The sequence below is a fragment of the Onychomys torridus genome, chromosome 9, assembly GCF_903995425.1.
Source record: "Onychomys torridus chromosome 9, mOncTor1.1, whole genome shotgun sequence".
Taxonomy (NCBI): domain Eukaryota; kingdom Metazoa; phylum Chordata; class Mammalia; order Rodentia; family Cricetidae; genus Onychomys; species Onychomys torridus.
This window is the reverse complement of record NC_050451.1, coordinates 63,274,793-63,294,041: the sequence shown is the minus strand read 5'-3', so window position 1 is coordinate 63,294,041 and position 19,249 is coordinate 63,274,793. Positions and strand designations below refer to the sequence as shown.

Sequence of the window (19,249 nt, the reverse complement as noted above, 5' to 3'; positions counted from 1 at the left end):
ACTGTGCCTGTCTAAAACACCTGATGGTCTAATAAAGAGCTGAATTACCAATAGTGGGGCAAGACAAAGGATAGGTGGGGCTGTCAGGCAAAGAGAATATATAGAAGGAGAAATCTGGGAGAAGGGAGAGATCAAGGAGCCAGAAAAGGAGGAGGACTCCAGGGGCCAGCTACCCAGCTACACAGGAAGCCACAGAGTAGGAAACAAAGAAAGGTATACAAGAATAGAAAAGGAAAAGCCCAGTGGCAAAAGGTAGACAGGATAATTTAAAGTTAAGAAAAGCTGGCTAGAAATAAGCCAAGCTGAGGCCAGACATTTATAATTAAGAATAAGCCTCCATACATGTGATTTATTTGTGAGCTGGGTGGCGGGGGCCCCCCAAAAGAGCAGAAATAAACAACAATAGTGACATACATTTCCTACCATGGGACATCTCTTTTCCTACACTTACTTCCTCCCCCGTGGAGGCATCAGCTCACCTTCACTCTATCCAGCTCCTTGGCTTTTGCATAGAGTGCGTGGTGCCCGCCTAGCAGGTTGAAGACAGGTTGGTGCCATATGCTGTCCAGTAGCCACTTAGAGAAATTGCTGACTTGGTACTTCCTGAAGTCCCACATCACCAGGATCCTTGCAGGGATACAGGACTCTGCAGATGAGTGGCAGCCGTCACAGAAGTACTTCCCTGTATACTCACAATACCGGAGCCGTTTCACAAACTCTGTAGAGGGAAGGAGGGTGAGACCATGCTCATGATGCTGGGGATCCACCCTAGGCCACCTCCCCATTCCTATGCAAGCTCCACTCCCAGACCCCTGTTCACAGGGGCAGAGCCAGATTCAGCTGCCAGGTAACGTAGCTGTGACATCGACTTGGGGATTTCACTTATGCCATTTGTGAGTTTGCTGTGGTAAACAGATGCTGGAGAAATAGAATACACCCCCCAAAAAAACACTCTCGGACTTGGAAAATGGGTGCAGCAAACTGTAGTGCAGTGAGAACATTCCGTGTAGGGTCTGGGAATCTGGCGGAGTGCACAGATGCCACTTGCTACTGACAGGAGCTCCAGCAGCAGCCCAGAGTCTCCTCGGCTAACACATGCAGCGCGGAGGGTTCAGGGATAGCCCACAGACCAAAAGCACATTCTAAAGCAGTGTGTGCACAGTGTTAGGATGTAGCCTTCTAAAGAATTTCCTTATAAATTGGGGAGGGGGCAAAGAGAGATAGAGAGAGAATACCTAGACCCCCAGAATGCTAACGATGCACATCTCTGCAGTGTGGAGAAAACTATTTGTTTCTTGCACTTTTGAATCTGCTAAAACAAACACATGGTGCTTCTGAAATGTCTCTGATAAAATATTTTGATGCACAAAAGATGTAGGGATGAAGGTAACAATACTGCACCCTCACTACCTGGGCTAAGAAGGAAAACAACGCAACCGAAGTCTCCCGTGCAGCCATCCCTCAGCATTAGCATCCAACATGAATCAAGTCTGGTGTTTATCCATCCTGCTTTGACTTGTGTCTCTTTGTAAATGAGATAACACAAGGTATAATTGTAGTTTGTATGTCTGTTAGATTCGTGGTGAGAAAGAACAACGTAATGGATGGGAAGAGGGTGACTGCACTCCCTAGCACACTGTAGCTAATGATGACCATTTTCCAAACAACGCCTCGAAGAATAGGCAGGGATGCATCTTCACTGGGCACTTAGCCTGTTCCCCAAGCTGGCTATGGGTTAATAGATGTCATTCTATGCTTGCAATTCCATGACTGAGGAACCTATGAACCCTCTTTCATTAAGGAAAACTCAGGACAGTGAAGACAAGCATCACAGTAGAGACACACAGGCAGTGAGCAGGCAAGCTCAGTTGAAATCCAGTGTAGCCAGCACTTCCTGCTTCTCCTTGGGTTCAGATGCTGAAGGGGAAGGACCAATGTCTCTACACTTGCTGTGTTATCCTGAGGGGAGAGGTACACTAAATCTCCAACAAACCAAAAGAAAAAAAACTATAGTACTCAGCATGCCACCTGAGGACAGATGTGCTATACTATACTATACTATATAATATAAAAGTATATACTCAGCATGCCGCCTGAAGGACAGGAGTACTATACTATACTATAGTATACTATACTACACTATACTACACTACATTACACTATACTATACTACACTATACTACACTATACTATACTATACTATACTATACTATACTACACTATACTATACTATACTACACTACATTACACTATACTATACTACACTACACTATACTACACTATACTACACTATACTACACTACACTATACTATACTATACTATACTATACTATACTATACTATACTATATAAAAGTATAGTACTCAGCATGCTGCCTGAAGGACAGGAGTACTGTACTGTACTATACTATACTATACTATATAAAAATTATAGTATTCAGCATGCCACCTGAAAGACAGGAATAGTATACTATACTATATAAAACGCATAGTACTCAGCGCAGCACCTGACCTGGGAACCTGCATCCCTGATCAGAATTGCCATGATGGGAAGAGACAGGACACAAGGGGCCCGTAATTTCCTCCTAATGTAACCTGCCTTTCCCTAACATCTAAGCCACCAACAGCTCAGTATCCATTCACTCATTCACCAAGCTTCATTGAATACCCACTGTGCTACCATCAGTAGAGAATGAATGATGTCACCGCTCTTCCTAAGACCATTAAGATAGAAAAAACAAATGGAAGGTTTCTAAACCTGTGGCTCTCAGCCAGGGTGACTTTTGCCCTCTGGGGACATTTACTTGTCCTGTTTGAGGGGCTTCAGGGGATCATATAATTCTGCCCCAAACTCTCAAACCCATGCCTGCCCCCACCCCCGGAAGTCATCAGCACTGAAGTTCAGAAACCACCCCCTCCAACAGCTGTTTTCTGTCTCATGGAGTCAATGACATGGAAAATAATTCTAGAATTGGGTTGTCCAACAAAACCTTCTGAAGACGTGGAAATGGACTGCTGTCCAACACAGCTGCCATGACATTGGCCAAGTGTGACTAAGAAACTGAGTTTAAATTGCAATTAACTTTGATTTCATGATGCCACATGGGCACACAGTGCAGTTCTTGAATAAAGCTGACTAGAGAGAAACAGTGACTAGGTGCACTATGCAAAATCAAATTGGAAAGTGAGCCATACATGATGATGCCTTGCAGGCAGTAGGGAGAGTGGACCTGAGGTGATAATAATGGGAATTGCTGTTGCTATTTTGTTGTAGTAACTGCTTATAATTCTTACTTTTAGAATATGAGCAAGGGGTTCTCTTAGTTAGGGTTTCTATTGCTGTGATGAAACACTATGAACAAAAAGCAAGTTGGGGAGGAAAGGGTTCATTTGGCTTACACTTCCACATTGCAGTCCATCATTGAAGGAAGCCAGGGCAGAAACTCAAGCAGGGCTAGAACTTGGAGCTGACGCAGAGGTCATGGAGGGGTGCTGCTTACTGGCTTGCTCCTCATGGCTTGCTCAGCCTGATCTCTTATAGAAGACAGGACCATTAGCCCAGGGGTAGCACCACCCGCAAAGGGTTGGGTCTTCCCCCATCAATAACTAATTAAGAAAATGCCATACAGCCAGAACTTACAGAGACATTTTCTCAATTGAGGTTCCCTCCTTTCAGATAACTCTAGCTTGAGTGTCAAGTTGGCATAAGACTAACCAGGACAGGGACAGAGGGTAAATGGCCTGTCTGTGAGACTGGAGGGGGCTGAGGAAGAATGTAAACATAATGTGGACTTCTGGACTGAACTCTGAAACATTTAAAGGCTATGGGCAGCAACAATCTTCTAAAATCTGGTGAAGTCTGAAGTTAAGCTGAGGGGGTTGAGCCAACATTAACATCTCGGATATAATGATTGCCCTTTGATTGACATTGACAGAAGCTGGGGAAGAGGGCTTGGGAGCCCTTCACACTATTTCTCAAAGTCTTCTGTAAGTTTAATGAGCTCACAATTCCAAGTGAAAACAGTCAGAATTAGACAAAGTTTTCAGGAAAAGCGCTAAATCGCTTCCGTGACTGACATCAGCCAAACCTGGGCTGTACCTACCCTGCAGTGTTTTCCTCTCAGTTTTCTTTCCAGTTGCCACAGTCCCTTTGTCTGTGCCAAGCACCCCACCCACATCCTGAGATAATCTCCTCTTTAGGAAACCTCTCATTCCCCCTCCACCTCCATCTCAGATGAAGTCTCTCCACTGTAAATTCCACAGCAGTCTTGCCTTCCCCGTTCCTTAGCTTGCCCTCCAAGCTGAGAAACAGATTTTGTGAGGGCAGGCTCTGCAAGATTCCCTGCTGGACTGACAGCATTTCAATGAACTAAGGGAGGTACTTAAGGATTGGGGGAGTCAGTCATGTCTATGTAGTTTCTGACTCACGCATTTGACATGGTGTATGACATTAGGCTGCACAGATTAACAGACCTGCTTCTTGCTAGACTAGCTGGGAAACTGAGTCATTTAAGGCAGATTCCCTGTGACTGTGGTCCAGAAACATGAAGTGAGATAGAAGAAGCCTCGCCTGCTTCTGCTTCAGTTGCAATCTCTTGAAATAGACATCCTTGCTGGAGAGCAAGTAATGCCCAGCTGAAAATCCTGCACGGGGAAGACTAGTTTGCAGGATGTTGGCCAGCCCAGAAATGAGTCACCATGTCCTCTGTCAGAGAAGTCTGGCCAGGAGCCATTTGTTGACTCTGGGTGTGTTTGGAGGACAGTCTATGAAAGCACAGCCCTAGAGGCTGAAGATGAAGAATGAGTAAAACCAACAATGTCTCTGTCCTCACAGAACTTACTGCTGGTGATGAAGACAGATAATAATCTGTAAATAAAACAGCGTTCTAGGCATGGATGCCATGCTGAGAGTAAACAGTGTGGAGGATGATCACATGAAGCACACACACACACACACACACACACACACACACACACACACACACCTCTGTCTGTGGCCAGATGGGCACATTCCACAGGGCAACCAGAGAGGACTCGGGGAAAAGAGGAGGAGGAGGGAGAGATGAAGAAGAGGGGGAGAAGGTAAAGATGTGAAGGAGCCAAGAGTCATAGGGAAGTCTACAGAGAGGCATTCTGGGGAAAGGAAACAACAGGTTCAAATGCCTAAATCAGGAGTGGTTCTCTAAGTGCCCAGTAGAGAAGCAGCCAGGCTGCTGGTCCTCCTACCTCCTGCCTAGTCATGCAGCTTTGTGGGTCATGATGGCCTCCCAGTGAAAGACAGTGCCACCTCCTTTGCAACAGGCTCACACCAAAAAGTCTGTCTCACACCAAAGCAATACACACTCCATCTCTGTGGATCTTCACTCTGTCATCAGGTAACAAGCAGGACCCATACTTACTGGGCTGTATTGGAGTCCCGCATCCAGCACAGAAGAAATTCTGGGCCACTACCGCTATGTCCCTCCTGAAGACAGAAAATGGCAGCTGTTACACATTTCAGAGCTGGTCAGTGCAGCGTTTTTTCATTGATAAAAAAGCAGTTGACAATCAAGGCTTGGGGTCCTTAATTTTGTCATTTTTTTCATTTTGTGAAAATTTTATGCTTATCCAATATGGTCTTCTAATTGAAACTCCTGGGTTTTATGAAGCTAGGACCAAAAAAAAACAAAACAAAACAAAACAAAACAAAAAAAACAAAAACAAAAAAACAACAACAAAAAAACAAAACAAACAAACAAAAAAACTCAATTGTTCCCAAATTAGAAGTCAGTATCACAAAGAACTCTCCTATTAGCGAGTCCTTGGGGCTTCCCACTGCCCATGAACACTAAAGACAGCCAAGGAAACACAACACAGTCTGACATGCTTGGAAAGGTCACAGGTGAATAAATACAATACACACTGGAATAAGAGATGATGTAAGACACAGTTATCTAATGCTCCTGTGGAGAGGGTTCTGGGAGCAGCTGTGCCCCAATTTCAACAGTGACCTAGAATTACGGGCAAAGTGGTAAATTTAAATATTTATTGTAGTCCAAGGTCAACAAAAAATTGCCAGGGTTAAAAAAATGTGTTAAATCCTCATCCATATGTCTTACAGAGGATTCTGGGAAATTTGAGAGAAAAGATACCCTGTGCAATAACAGTGACCTGTCCCAGTGCCTTGAGGGCAAGTTCTGCCCCTGCAGTCAAAGCACCCTTCCTGGGATCCACTAAGTCTGACAGCAAAGACTGTAAGCAAGGACATGGTCCATGAGAGACCTCCTTGGAGCAGCGAACATTGCTCCATAGCCCTAAAGTTTGCATGAGAGACCAAGAGAACAGAAAAACTGCATGTGGCTAAAATACATTGCCTGTAACCTTTATCTGTAATCCATTCCATACTCCAAAAACAAATTACAATTAAACTACTATATGTATGGCCACATAGACACACACTACATAGGTTTAGTCCCTTCTTGTATAATTTTAGCTGTCTTGGAGCGTCTGTGATTTTACAGAATAAAGGGTTTACTTATGTCCTGTTGCATTTCTCAACTATGGACAATCTCCTTGAGATTAAATTCTTTAAAAAAAACAAAAAAACAAAAAACAAAACAAAACAACAACACAAAACTTCTATGCGTTCATTGCTCTTTTAACTGCATACTAGCTAGTCTGGAAAATAGAATGGTCTCATCATTTTAAATCACTGTATTTGGGTTTTGTTTCAGAAATAGCCCCTTCAAGTCCTCTTTAGGCCTATTTAATCTACAAGGGCTCTGCAATGCTCATAATTGGGAAGGGAGAGTTACACTTTTAACTTTTGTGAATACTGATGTACCTCCCTGCAAAGCTCACAATAGAGTGCCAAAACTAAGCCAGACACACATTCTCCTTTGTCCCTCAGGACACTGTTTTTTTCTTCTTCTGCTTCCATAGGAGTCAGGTGGGACCCTCACATGTTCCAAGTAGAACCTAAGATTTGAGGCAGCGCCCCACACTTACTTGATTGGCGTGTGAACAGTAAGTATGATTTGAAATCGAGAGGGTACCCAGTCTTCAGCCCCTGGGACCTTAGACTTCGGCATGATTTCCGGTGTTGCATCCACACTGGAGTCAAAGTCCTCCCCAGCATTCTCTTCATTCCCAGCCTGCATGACACATGAGAGGGTTCAGAGGTAACCTCAGAAAGCACATTTCAGGAGTTTAATTGAAAAAACTCCTAAGTGTGTTTCCCATTAAAATTTACAACCAGAAATTGGAACTGGTTTTAGCTGATCTTGGCACATGTCCTCTACTTTCCAGCTGAGCCCCTGCCCCCCACCCCTCTATTTTTTTTTTAATGATTGTGTGTGGTGCCTGTGCAGGTCAGAAGAGCATGTCAGATCCCCTGGAGCTGGAGTTCCCTGCAGTTGTGAGCAGCCTGGTGTAGGTGCTGGGAACTCACACTGTAAGACAGCCGCACTCTTCCCACTGAGCCTGAACCCGCCTGTTTTAGGATCTTTAGCTCATTTGTTTTCAGACCTCCCATGTGATGAGAAGAACTCTGCGACCTGGGATTCTTCATGACAGAAGCAGCCCCCAGGGACTAAAGCGGCAGCCAATCAGAGCTTTGCCATGGTCTTGCTGCAGAACCCTAGCTTACAAAGCTGAACAGCTTACTGTAAAATCTTACTTTTTCCTGTGGTCATTGAAAATCCAGACTCCTCCAATCAGCATTCTGAAACCTCCACAATTTGGCCAGTATCATTCAAGCCTGTTCCCATGACCCCCACCCCACCTGCACTGGCATTGTCCACCACACCTAAGTCTCTGCTCATCTGGGCTCCAGACCCCTCCATTTGTATGCCAATGGTCCTTGCTAAGATCGCTTCTCCACAGGGTCTAGCTGCCCAGCACCATCTGGCTAACACCTGGCTCAGGATCTAAGCTCTCCAATCAGCTTTCTTAAATTCCTCTGGTAGAATTAGATGACAGTATATCCGCCAAGCAGAGTCTTGTGTGTTTTCACATCTCTCAGTCAGCAGTGGCATCTACTTCACCACTGCCCTGCCCTGCCCTGCCCACCACCCTGCTACGGTCTGGGCCCAGCTCTTTAAAATAAGAATAAGAAGGAGGGAAAATGAGAACACCACCCCAGGATACTTGGGAGGATGGCAACATTTTAGCAAGCCTGTAATCCCAGCACTAGGGAGGTTGGGGTAAGAGGATTCTGTAAGTTAGAGACTCATCTGGGCTACATAGCAAGACCTTTTCTCAAAACAATAACAACACAGTGTGAATCGTTAGGCACATTCCCTGATGTTTAATGGGTGCTCACGTTCATTTTGAGACCTCCTAGACACCTAGGAGCCATACAAGGAAACATAAATATTTGAATGGAGCAGGCCAAGCGAGAAATTAAGAAAGTTTCATTCTACATCAGCTGCCTTCCATACTTACTCCTGAGCTGGCTGCTGTCAGGGAACCTGCCAGCGGAGAATTGACTTCCGACAGTACCTGGTACCTCCAGAACCCTCGAAGCAACTCTCTGGCTAACAGCCCAGCAGGACTGATGTCTGACTCACATGTTGCACTGAAACATGAGAGAAAGAAACAAAATGCTGGACAACTGTGCATAGGGAGTAGAATCGGGGTCTTTGGGGTTTCAACTGTGTGTTGAGGAAACTGTGTGAGACATTATTAGCTGGGCACCCAAAGCAATAACAGTTCATCTGTGATCAGCAAACGGAGTCTCTCATTTATCAAGGGGACTGAGACCTGGGGTAGAGTGAAAAGAGCACTGGATTTAAAGTCAGAAGACCAGAGTTCAAATCCTTCTTCTGATGTTCAATAGCATTGTGAGGCTGACTCAGCCTTTAATCTCAGCACTGGGGTGACAGAAGCAGGGGAATCTCTGTGAGTTTAAGGCCAGTCTAGTCTACCCAGAAAGTTCCAAGACAGCGATAGCTACATAGTGAGACCCTGTCGAATGGGTTGGGAGCATTGTGACATCCTTTTATAAGCCTTAGCTTCCATGTTTCTAAAACAAGGTTACAAATAAATGCACAGGGCTGGAGAGATGGCTCAGTAGTTAAGGGCGCTTGTTGCTCTTGCAGAGAAGCAGGATTTGGTTCCATCACCTACATACAGCTCACAACCATCCATAACTCCAGTTCCAGGGGGTCAAAGGCCCTCTTCTGACCTCCATGGGCATGTAGTATGCACATGGTACACATACATACATGTAGGCAATACACTCACAAACTAAAATAAACCTAAGTTTGTTTTAAATAAATGCACAAATATATATGTAAAACTTGTCTGGCCTCCCTGTAAGGTAAAATGAAAACATATATGTTGCAGAATATCTATACATTGTATGAAGGTGTGTTGCTGTGATTGGTGTAATAAAAAGCTAAATGACGAATAGCTGGGCAGGAGAGGATAGGCGGGACTTCTGAGGCAGAGAGAGGAAGTCAGAGGGATGAATCTACACTTACAGGAGACATGAGGAAGACACTGAAGAGGTTGGACATACGGTACCAAGTAGAGGTAACCAAACCATGGGGTAGAACATAGATTAATAAAAGCCGGTTAATTTAAGTTATAAGAGCAATTTAGAAAAAAGTGTAAGCTAAGGCCAAGCTTTCATAATTAATAAGTCTCTGTGGGCTGGTAGTCCCAACAAGAAAGCTTATTACACATATACAATAGCCTTTCACATACTATAACACACAATGATTTGGGGGTGCTGCGCCTCGAATATGGGCAGTGTCCTCCAAAGGTCTGGATGTTAACAGATTGGCTCCCAGGGAGATGATTGAAGCTTGGGGAGGTGGAACTTAGCAGGGGGGTCTGTAGGTTGCTGTGGATATCGCTCTGTATAAATAAAATGCTGTTTGGCCAGTGGCCAGGCAGGAAGTATAGGCGGGACAAGAGAGAAGAGAATGCTGGGAGGTGGAAGGCTGGGGCAGGGAGAGACGCTGCCAGCCGCCGCCATGACAGAAAAGACATAAGGTACTGTTAAGCCACGAGCCACATGGCAAAGTATAGACTAGTAGAAATGGGTTAATTTAAGATAGAAGAAGTAGATAACAAGAAGCCTGCCATGGCCATACAGTCTGTAAACAATGTAAGTCTCTGTGTGTTTACTTGGTTGGGTCTGAGCGTCTATGGGCCTGGCAGGTGAGAGAGATTTGTCCTGACTGTGGGCCAGGCAGGAAAACTCTAACTACAGTAGGTCATTGGGGGCAGTAACTACAAAGGATGGTGGGAACATTCCCTCTTGCCCTTGATTCTGCCATGGTATTCCCAAGACACACTGCCCTCACTGTCAATGACACTACCACGTCTTTGAGTTTCCAAAGGCAAGTAAACCTTTTCTCTCTGTACGTTCATCGTCTCCGGCATCTTCTCATAGTAACCAAAGCTGCTACTATGGAGATGACTGACTGAACTCTAGGTGACCATCCTGGCTAATCCTAATTCTTTTCCTCTTGCTGTGACAAAAATGACAAGAGTAACTGAAGGGGCCCAACAACCACGCACATAAAAAAATACAACTAAGTAAGCTGCAGAAAAATTAACTTAAGGGAGGAAGGATTTACTTTACTTTTTCTAATTTTAAATCTCTTTTTGTTTTTTTGTTTTTTTTTTGTTTTTTTTTTTTTCTTTTTCTTTTTTTAGAGACAGGGTTTCTCTGTGTGGCCCTGGCTGTCCTGGAACTCACTTTGTAGAGTATGCTGGCCTCGAACTCACAAAGATCCACCTGCCTCTGCCTCCCGAGTGCTGGGATTAAAGACGTGCAGCACCACCTCCTGGTTAAAATTTTTGATATTATAACACTTCTCCCTTCCCTTTCCACCCCCCACCACTACCTTACTAAACCCCAACAACAATCTATTAACGTTTGTCCTTAGACGTGAAGTCTTTGCCTCTCATCAGGGAAACTTCTCTTTGCAACAGACAGAGGCTACAGAAAACCACAACCAATCAGAACGCAGAGTTGTGGAGCCCAGTCTCAAGGGATACACTTACAAACCTGTCACACCCAAGGCTCCGGAACATTGCAGAAGAGGGTGTGGGAAAATCATTATAGCCACAGGACTGGAGAGCTTGCTGTGAGACTCTATTTCCCAGGAATGTCAGAAAAGACTTACTTAGCTCACTCTTCAAGGGACAGTCCACCATGGCAGAGAAGTCAAGGCATTGAGACTTCAAAGTGGCTCGTCACACTACACGAGCGATCAGAAGAGAGCAATGCATATACATGCATGCTAGCTCAGCTCTTTCTCCATGTATGTGGCCCTGGTTGCCTGCCCAGAGGATGGTCCCACCCATAATTAACATGGGCCTTCCCACATCAATTAACATAGTCAAGATAATCCCCATAGGCTGGCTAAGGTGCCCTACTCTCGGGGGTGATTCTGGATTCTTCCAAGCTGACAATTAACTCTAATTATGGACCCTGTCTGTAGCTAACCTGGCCACAATATCAGGTATCAGCAGCATAGTGTACATGGTAGCACCAAAGAAACCCCCAACACAAGAAGACATGTACCTCTTAAAAGAGTTGTAGGGGCGTCTGCTGCCTTCTGTGATGTCATTACATTTCCTAAGTTCTGTGGGAAAATTAAAGAAAGGGTAACAGGGCCATTCAGCTTGTCTCACTCAGTTAATTTTATCAGAATACAAACATAGGTCCCTGCATTAAGGGAACCTGCAGTGGCTGATTGCCTACAGACAACAGTGTGAGGCTCCAGTTAACCACCAGAGATGTGTGTGTGTGTGTGTGTGTGTGTGTGTGTGTGTGTGTGTGGTTTTTTGTTTGTTTGTTTGTTTTTGTTTGTATTTGTTTTTGTTTTTGTTTTGAGATAGGGTTTCTCTGTGTAGTTTTGCACCTTTCCTGGAACTTACTCTGTAGCCCAGGTTGGCCTCGAACTCACAGAGATCCTCCTGCCTCTGCCTCCCAAGTGCTGGGATTAAAGGCATGCGCCACCACCACCTATCCAGAGATGGGATTTTTATATGAACTTCATCAAAAACCACACAGCAGATGTAATGAGTATCCACCTTTTTTTTTTTTTTTCAGCACATACCAGTGAGATGAATAATTATCAAGATGCTAGGGACTAGGAAAACAGCTTCTCCTTCTCTGCAGCCTGGGAGAGGTCTTCCCAAACATCCCTGACATGGCCTTGTATGTGCTGTTTGCTGGTAGGTGTGTGGGATGTGAGGGAGTTGGAAGCAAGGAAATTCTAAGTCTCACCTAACATAACCAATTCATCCAAGTCTTGTTTGCAGGCCTCTCTCCCCACAGGAGAGGAAGAAAGTGTCTCAGCCACTGGGCTGACCTGGAGCACAGCACAACCTGAAAAAAAAAAGAAAGAAAGAAAGAAAGAAAGAAAGAAAGAAAGAAAGAAAGAAAGAAAGAAAGAAGTACTTGGTCAACAGGAAATGAGAGTGGAGGCTGGAGAGACGGGTCAGTTGGCAAAGCACTCCCTGTACAAGCACAAGGACCCAAGTTCAGCTCCCAGAACTGACAGAAAAAGCAGATCATGACAGTTTGAGCTTGTCATCCTAACACTGAGGGAAGAGGGGAGCAGGTGGATCTTGGGAGCTAACAGAAGTCGGTGAGCTAATCAGAGAGTTCCAGGCCAAGTGAGAGAGCTGTTCTGAAAAACCAAAACCAAAACCAAGAGGACATTTCCTGACACTCAAATTTGTCCTCTGACCTACACACACACACACACACACACACACACACACACACACACACACACACGTTTAAACTCATATGCATGAATACCATAACAAGCAAACAGCTCAAGAGTAGGACACCCACAAGGTGGTGGGTGGTAGTGGTAGTGGCAGTGGCGGCAGGACACGCTTTTAATCCCAGAGCTTGGGAGGCAGAGGCATGTGGATCTCTGTGAGTTCGAGGCCAGCCTGGTCTACAGAGTGAGTTCCAGGACAGCCAGGGCTGTTACAAAGAGAAACCCTATCTCAAAAACCCAAACAAACAAATAAAAATAAGAGTAGAACACACACCCCCAGGCATGCACAAGGCCCTGGGTTCAATCATAGTATTGCAAAAAAATAAAATAAAATAAATAACATCAGGTGTGAGGATACCCACCTACAGTATCAGCACTTGGGAGGTAAAGACTGGAGAATTGCACATTCAATTTAAACCAGTCTGATTTATAGTAAAACACTTTTGAAAGAAGAAGAGGAGGAGAAGGAGTGTGAGGAAGAGAAGGGAGGAGAGGAAAAGGAAGAGGAGGAAGGGGAAAAGAACAGCATAGCTCCTAACTGACAGAAATTGGGGGTGAGCAGGGCTAAAGCTGCAGCTTCAAGGACTAAAAGCTGCAGGAAGTTAATTTAGGATCTTTCATTCACTATAATTAGGTGAGACAGGCTGAAGCAATATGTCCATTTTTAGATACGTTTGAAAATTTCCCATTATAATACAAAGTTTGAAATAAAACTAGTGAAGGCAAAATAAAAATAATAAAAATAAAAAGCCAACCTGGCCATGAAATACATAGTACAGGACACAGAATCATGCTGGGTTGAGTCATGTCCTTCCAAAGTTTGTGTCCACCTAGAGCGTGTGGACATGGCCTCATTTGGCAATAGAATCTTTACAGACAGAATGCAGAGTCAAGCCATAGCCTCCCCCACCCCAGAAGGGGTTGTGATGAATTATCAGGTGTGTAGACGTGTTAAGTTAGAGGCTTACTTTGCCCACCTTGAAGCTGGAGATATGATGCACAGGAAACAGAGAAAAATGGAGCATCTTTAAGCCGTACAGGAAGAGTGTTAAATCAGAGGATCTGGGGCAAGTTTGACAGGTACAGAAAGAGACACTAGAAAGAGAGCTCAGGACTGAAAACACAGGTCTCTCAGAGGTAGCCACCTAGAGGAAGCAACTGATGAAGACAAAATCTGCCAGAAAGTAAATATGTGGGATGGGGCTGAAGACAAGGCTTGCTTTAAGAAATGGATGCAAAGTGTGAAAGCTAACATTCATTGCCAGCATTTCCTGAGAGCTTCTAGTAGCAATGGCTTTACCAGAGGCTATTGGAATATATAGCAGCTGACAAGTAGTGTTCAACAGATCGACATACCAGACGAATAACTCTCTGATGGGAAGCCCCACTTGGAAAGGACCGTGGGGTCCCTGATCTTAAATGACTGGTTGCTCCTGCTAATAATTTCTCTTGTGTGCTACTACATTTCTTCCCTAAGAACTGCTATGGGTATTTTCCCACTGCTTATGTGTTTAGCTCATGTATGTAGTCCATCCATTAGGCTCACATATAGCTGTGGATGGTCAGGAAGATGATTTCTGCTTAAGCTATGTAATTCTAATGACTAGAAATACTACTAGAAAATTTTTCATAACTGACATAGGAAAGTAACAGTATTCTCAGTCACAAAGACAGCTAATTTTAGACTTCAAATTCAAAACAGACTAGCTGCCCCTGCAGAGAATACACAAAGACAAATTCCCAGGTGTTTGTTGCTGAATCAAGGTCAGACTTGGAACAACTTTGATAAAAATAACCCTCTGCGGTAATTGACTTTCTGCATGTAATCTCAGCCTCAGTTTATGTTATGAGGCTCAGGGTTCAGCCAACTAACTATTATTATTAAGTCGTGAATGTTAATGTCATTTTCTGTCTGGGAAAGAGTGCACAGTCAAGTATTACTCACTGACCAGTCAATGTGACCTCCCTAGTCTGAGAAAAAAACTGTGTGACTTATCATGTGTTATGGGAATGGGTCATATCCTGAAAATGTAGCATACAATAGTCCAGCTGTTTGCTGCAAGCCGCAGGAAAACAAAATGGAATTCAGCTACAATCACAAAAGCTACTACTTGGAAAAGTCAAGGACTTCTCCAAAGGTCAAGCCACGGCTTAAGAAGTCTTGGTGATATTTTAGATTTTGTATATATATATGTATTAGTTGGTTCCTAAAATGATTTTCTTGCGTGCTTCCAATAACTCCTAACAGTGTATTTATCTAAAATGCCTATCAAGCATCCAAGGCCGAACGAAACTACACCTGTCTCCTAAGTCAGGTGGATAGCTTTATTTCTTGTACAATTTAGGGTGAGATCCTCCTTTCTTATACAACCTTACTAATAGACCCCTAACTTCTTACCTAACCACTTCTAGGAATGTAGACTGAGCACATAGAGATCCCCTTTCTGATATACTAAATGGCCATTAGCACTCAGTTGATCACTTTTCCCACTCCCATTTAGTGTTGTAAAAGAAGGCCTGACAGTTATTGCCTGAGGAAAATTCTCACCTGCCTTTATGGCACCATAGAATTCAAGCCTGGTGACTTTCTAGGCCAGAGGATTGCTATTGCTTGGGTTTATAGCTGGATTCCAGAGAGACTTGGGGAGAATGGAGAGAATAAGGAGACAGAGAAGAGAAAAGAGAATGGAAGAACTAGATGAGTAAGAACTTGAGAGGAACAAACTGAGATGGGGAAGAACTAGATTGAAGGGCTAGAAGAGAGTACTAGAGGAACGAGATGGAAGATGAGGAAGAGCCAGATGGAAAAGAACAAGCTGAGGAAGAACAAGATAGAAAGAAGGAGATGAGAAAGGAGCTAAGATGGGAAAGAACTAGATGGGGCAGAACTAAGATGAGAGAATTAAGATAGACCTTAAAGGGGACAAGCAGGTAAATGTAGAGAGAAATCAAGAAAGGAGCTAGCCATGTGAGCAGAACAGAAGCTGTGTAGACAGAGAACTGACTCAGAATAATAAAGTGTGTGGACTAAGGAGTTTCGTGTACATAGATTCATTTCTTTTCATCAAAGATTTATTATCAGCTGGTTGTAGATTCTTCCTGGACCCTGGGAGGGGACTATTGAGGGGCTGGACCCCCATAGTCCCTGATAGCTGTTGAAAAGTGAGTGAGTATGTGAGTGTGTGTCTGGCTGTGCAGAGAGAGCTGGGGAGGGAGGATGAGCAGCTAGGCAGGAGAGAGGTCAAGAGAGATTTTTCAGAGAGGATTTTTTTCAAGATGAAGTAAAAGAGAAAGTTGCCATTAGAAAGTGTGTGTTTCCTTAGTTACCCCTCAGATAGAAAAAGATAGCCCTCACTGCATTTGGTGTTTGTTATTGTTGTTTTGGTTTGGTTTTAGGTGGTTGTTTTTTTGTTTTTTGGGTTTTTTTTTTTTTTTTGGCATACCCTGGTGCTGCCTGGAGGCTGCCATGCTCCCTGCCATTATGATAATGAACTGAACCTCTGAAACTGTAAGCCACCCCAATTAAATGTTTTCCTTATAAAAGTTGCTATGGTCACAGAGTCTCTTCACAGCAATAGAAAGCCAACTAAAAAAGTATCCTGCCACCACTGAGCCCCATCACCGAGTACATGGCAGGTTCATTGTTTGCTAAATGAAGGAGAACCACTAAGCAAGGGAAAAAATGTGGAAGGAAAGCTAGGAGAATGCTGTGTGCTAGAAAATGAAGGGAGACAGATGATAGCAGCGACCAGGAAAAGGCAGAATGAAATCCAAGGGGAAAACAAACAAACAAACAAGAAATGCAGCATTGGCCAAAAGATGGAGCATGGGCATCAATCACAAGGCAAAACAGCAGCCTTGGGGGAGATCATCCACATGTGCAAAGTGACATTATCACCAACAATGTATACACCTAAGACCCTCAAAACCAAGTCACTGAAAATAACACACACACACACACACACACACACACACACACACCCACCTCAAAATGTTCTAAGTTAGTTTCAGATTTTGAATTGTCACATACATGGCTAACCTGGGGTACATGTGGCCAATGGGCCATGGATTGAGCACATCTTCAAAGGCCTAAACAATGTCCTTCCTTCAGGACTGGACAGAGGACAGACAGCCTGGAGATCACAACACTTAGCATTCAAGCACTTGCTCAACTTGCCTTCATAGCCACTGTCTGAAGAAGTAGAGGACCTTGGTTCTTGCTTGGCGGGGGTATAAAAGGTCACTTCAGCATTGGTCTGACTATTCCCACGAGACCTGCTGGCTTCCTCTGTGCCCCAGATTTCTGGTTGCTGTTGACTCAGGAGGTTGCATTTCATAGTCTCCATTGTGGAGATTATCATGTCTGCAGCATAGAAGTGGACATTTTCCTGCAAGGAAAAAAAAAAAGTCAGTTCAAATAGGAGCACAATCAACTTTGCTGTGGAGTACAGATCATGTTTCAGAACTGGAGAAGTACCACTTAAGTGCCACAAATGCAGATAAACATAACTGTTGATTTAACATAACTATAACATAACACACACCCAGAGACACAGATACAGCAAATTGAATTCATTTTCAGGACTGGAGATTAAACTTAACACAACATATGCTAGGTAAGCACTCTACTACTGAACTCTATCCCCAGCCATCAAGTTGAATGTCTTATGCTAGAACACCTTCAATAGGTAGGGCCCAGCACCTGACATATTTTGTTAGTCATGGACAACTGAGTACACAGTACCTGCAAAAAATTCTCCATCAAATCCTGAAAAGAACCCTTTGACTGTACCTCACCAGGGTGGTTTATGATGTGGGATGTCTTTCTGTACACTATAAAAATTTGTTGTTCCCATTGGTTAATAAATAAAGTTGCTTTGGCCTATAGCAAGGCAAGATAGAGCCAGGCAGGATATCCAAACAGATACAGGAGAAGATGGGTGGAATCTGGGAGAAGATAGCCAGCTACCCAAGAAACAAGATGCCAGCAGGCCAATAATGTCATGGCCATACAACAATAAGATTAATAGAAATAGGTTGATTTAAGTTGTAATCACAGTTACAGTAATAAGCCTGGGCCATCGGCCAAACATTTATAATTTATAATGAGTGATTATTTGGAAAGGCTGCAGGACATTGCATGACAGAGAAACTTTGGATTACAGGTTTCCAGACTCACATCCAAGAAATGCTACCAAAAGACTCAGACTCTCAGTGATTGAGAAGATCCACTCACCTTTTCCACATCAATGGGCAGCATGAATGTCTCTAGCGGGAAGAAATTCCAAGAATGGTTTCCTCTGCTGCTCTGAGCAGCACCTGTCAACACAGTGAGTAATTAAAAAATGGAGAAAGGGGCCCTGGGGACCTGACTCATCAAGAAAGTGCTTGCTATGCAGGCCTGAGGACCCCAGTTCAGTCTCCTTTTGCATCAGGCACTTGTAATCTCAGGAGAAGCGGAGGCAGGAGTATCCCTAGGCTAGCCAGCTAGTTTAGACAACTTAGTGAGCTCCAGGTTCAGTGAGACACTCTGTCTCCAAAAGAAGGCGGTGTGGAGAGTGATTGGGGCCACCTGACATCACATACACACACACACACACACACACACACACACACACACACACACACACATTCGTATGAGTGCACATACAGGGAAAAAAATGGGGAAAGCAAATTCAAAGATTATCTAAGCAAACAAAGCTAATTGTAGAGTACAAGTCTTCAACACTGTTAAGAGGGGAAAAAGTACAGTTCTAGAAAGATGTGGGTGACAGAAGAGGAAAGAGCCTTCTGATGAGAAGGCCCTAACTGTCAATCATTTCTACAGGAAACTAACGGAGTCACTGAGAAGTATCAGCCAAAGACCACCAGAAAAGAGGGAGCTGTGGAGCAGAGATGGCAGGAAAGTGAATAGGTCATGGGAAATACCCAGAGAGATAGGAAGGTGGCCTGAATTACAGGATCACTTCCCCAGCTCATGGCAATTGGCCCCAAACTTCCTGTTACACACACAAAGTCATCTGAAAACAGATAGTCCTCCGGTCAAGCCAATGTTGACGGTACTGTATCACCCATTCTGGCATCCTCACCCACTCCTTACTGGCAAGGGGCACCTAAGAGAGTACTTCCTATCACGTAACTGCTAATTGCAGCCTTGGAAGGAAGTGAAATTTCATGACAGCCAGAGGGGCTGAGGTTTCCTGCCCTGCTGAATTAAAACAAGAGTCTGCAGACGTTCTGGCAGCTGTGGGTCTCAGATGCCAGACAAATGTAGGCAGTGTCATCCTGATGCCTCATGTTTAACAAAGTAAGCCCGAAATGAAAACCGAGGACTTCCTGGCTGGGGTCGGTAAACATTTTGGGGGTAGGATGTGAGGGCCATTTACCTTCTCTGCCATTGTAACTAGAATGCCACTATTGATGAAAGAGACTAAATTGCTGCATTGTTTTTTTCAAACAAAAACAGGAAGCTGGCAGGCTTTGTCCCTAGGTCATAGGTGCAGACCTGAG

At 44.1% G+C, this 19,249-nt stretch overlaps 1 protein-coding gene across 2 annotated transcripts in view; it reads right to left on the bottom strand.

The window, feature by feature from the left end:
- Nucleotides 1-19,249, bottom strand: part of Rubcnl (rubicon like autophagy enhancer) — a 41,088-nt gene that overhangs the window by 4,913 nt on the left and 16,926 nt on the right. For both annotated transcript variants that reach the window (XM_036199399.1, XM_036199400.1), the window contains 8 exons: nucleotides 17,976-18,058; nucleotides 16,917-17,127; nucleotides 12,232-12,333; nucleotides 11,524-11,584; nucleotides 8,424-8,556; nucleotides 6,987-7,132; nucleotides 5,399-5,463; nucleotides 480-718 (listed from right to left, as the gene is read on the bottom strand). In XM_036199399.1, coding sequence (XP_036055292.1) covers nucleotides 480-718; nucleotides 5,399-5,463; nucleotides 6,987-7,132; nucleotides 8,424-8,556; nucleotides 11,524-11,584; nucleotides 12,232-12,333; nucleotides 16,917-17,127; nucleotides 17,976-18,058 — 1,040 coding nt within the window. The remainder of the gene's footprint in view (nucleotides 1-479; nucleotides 719-5,398; nucleotides 5,464-6,986; nucleotides 7,133-8,423; nucleotides 8,557-11,523; nucleotides 11,585-12,231; nucleotides 12,334-16,916; nucleotides 17,128-17,975; nucleotides 18,059-19,249) is intronic.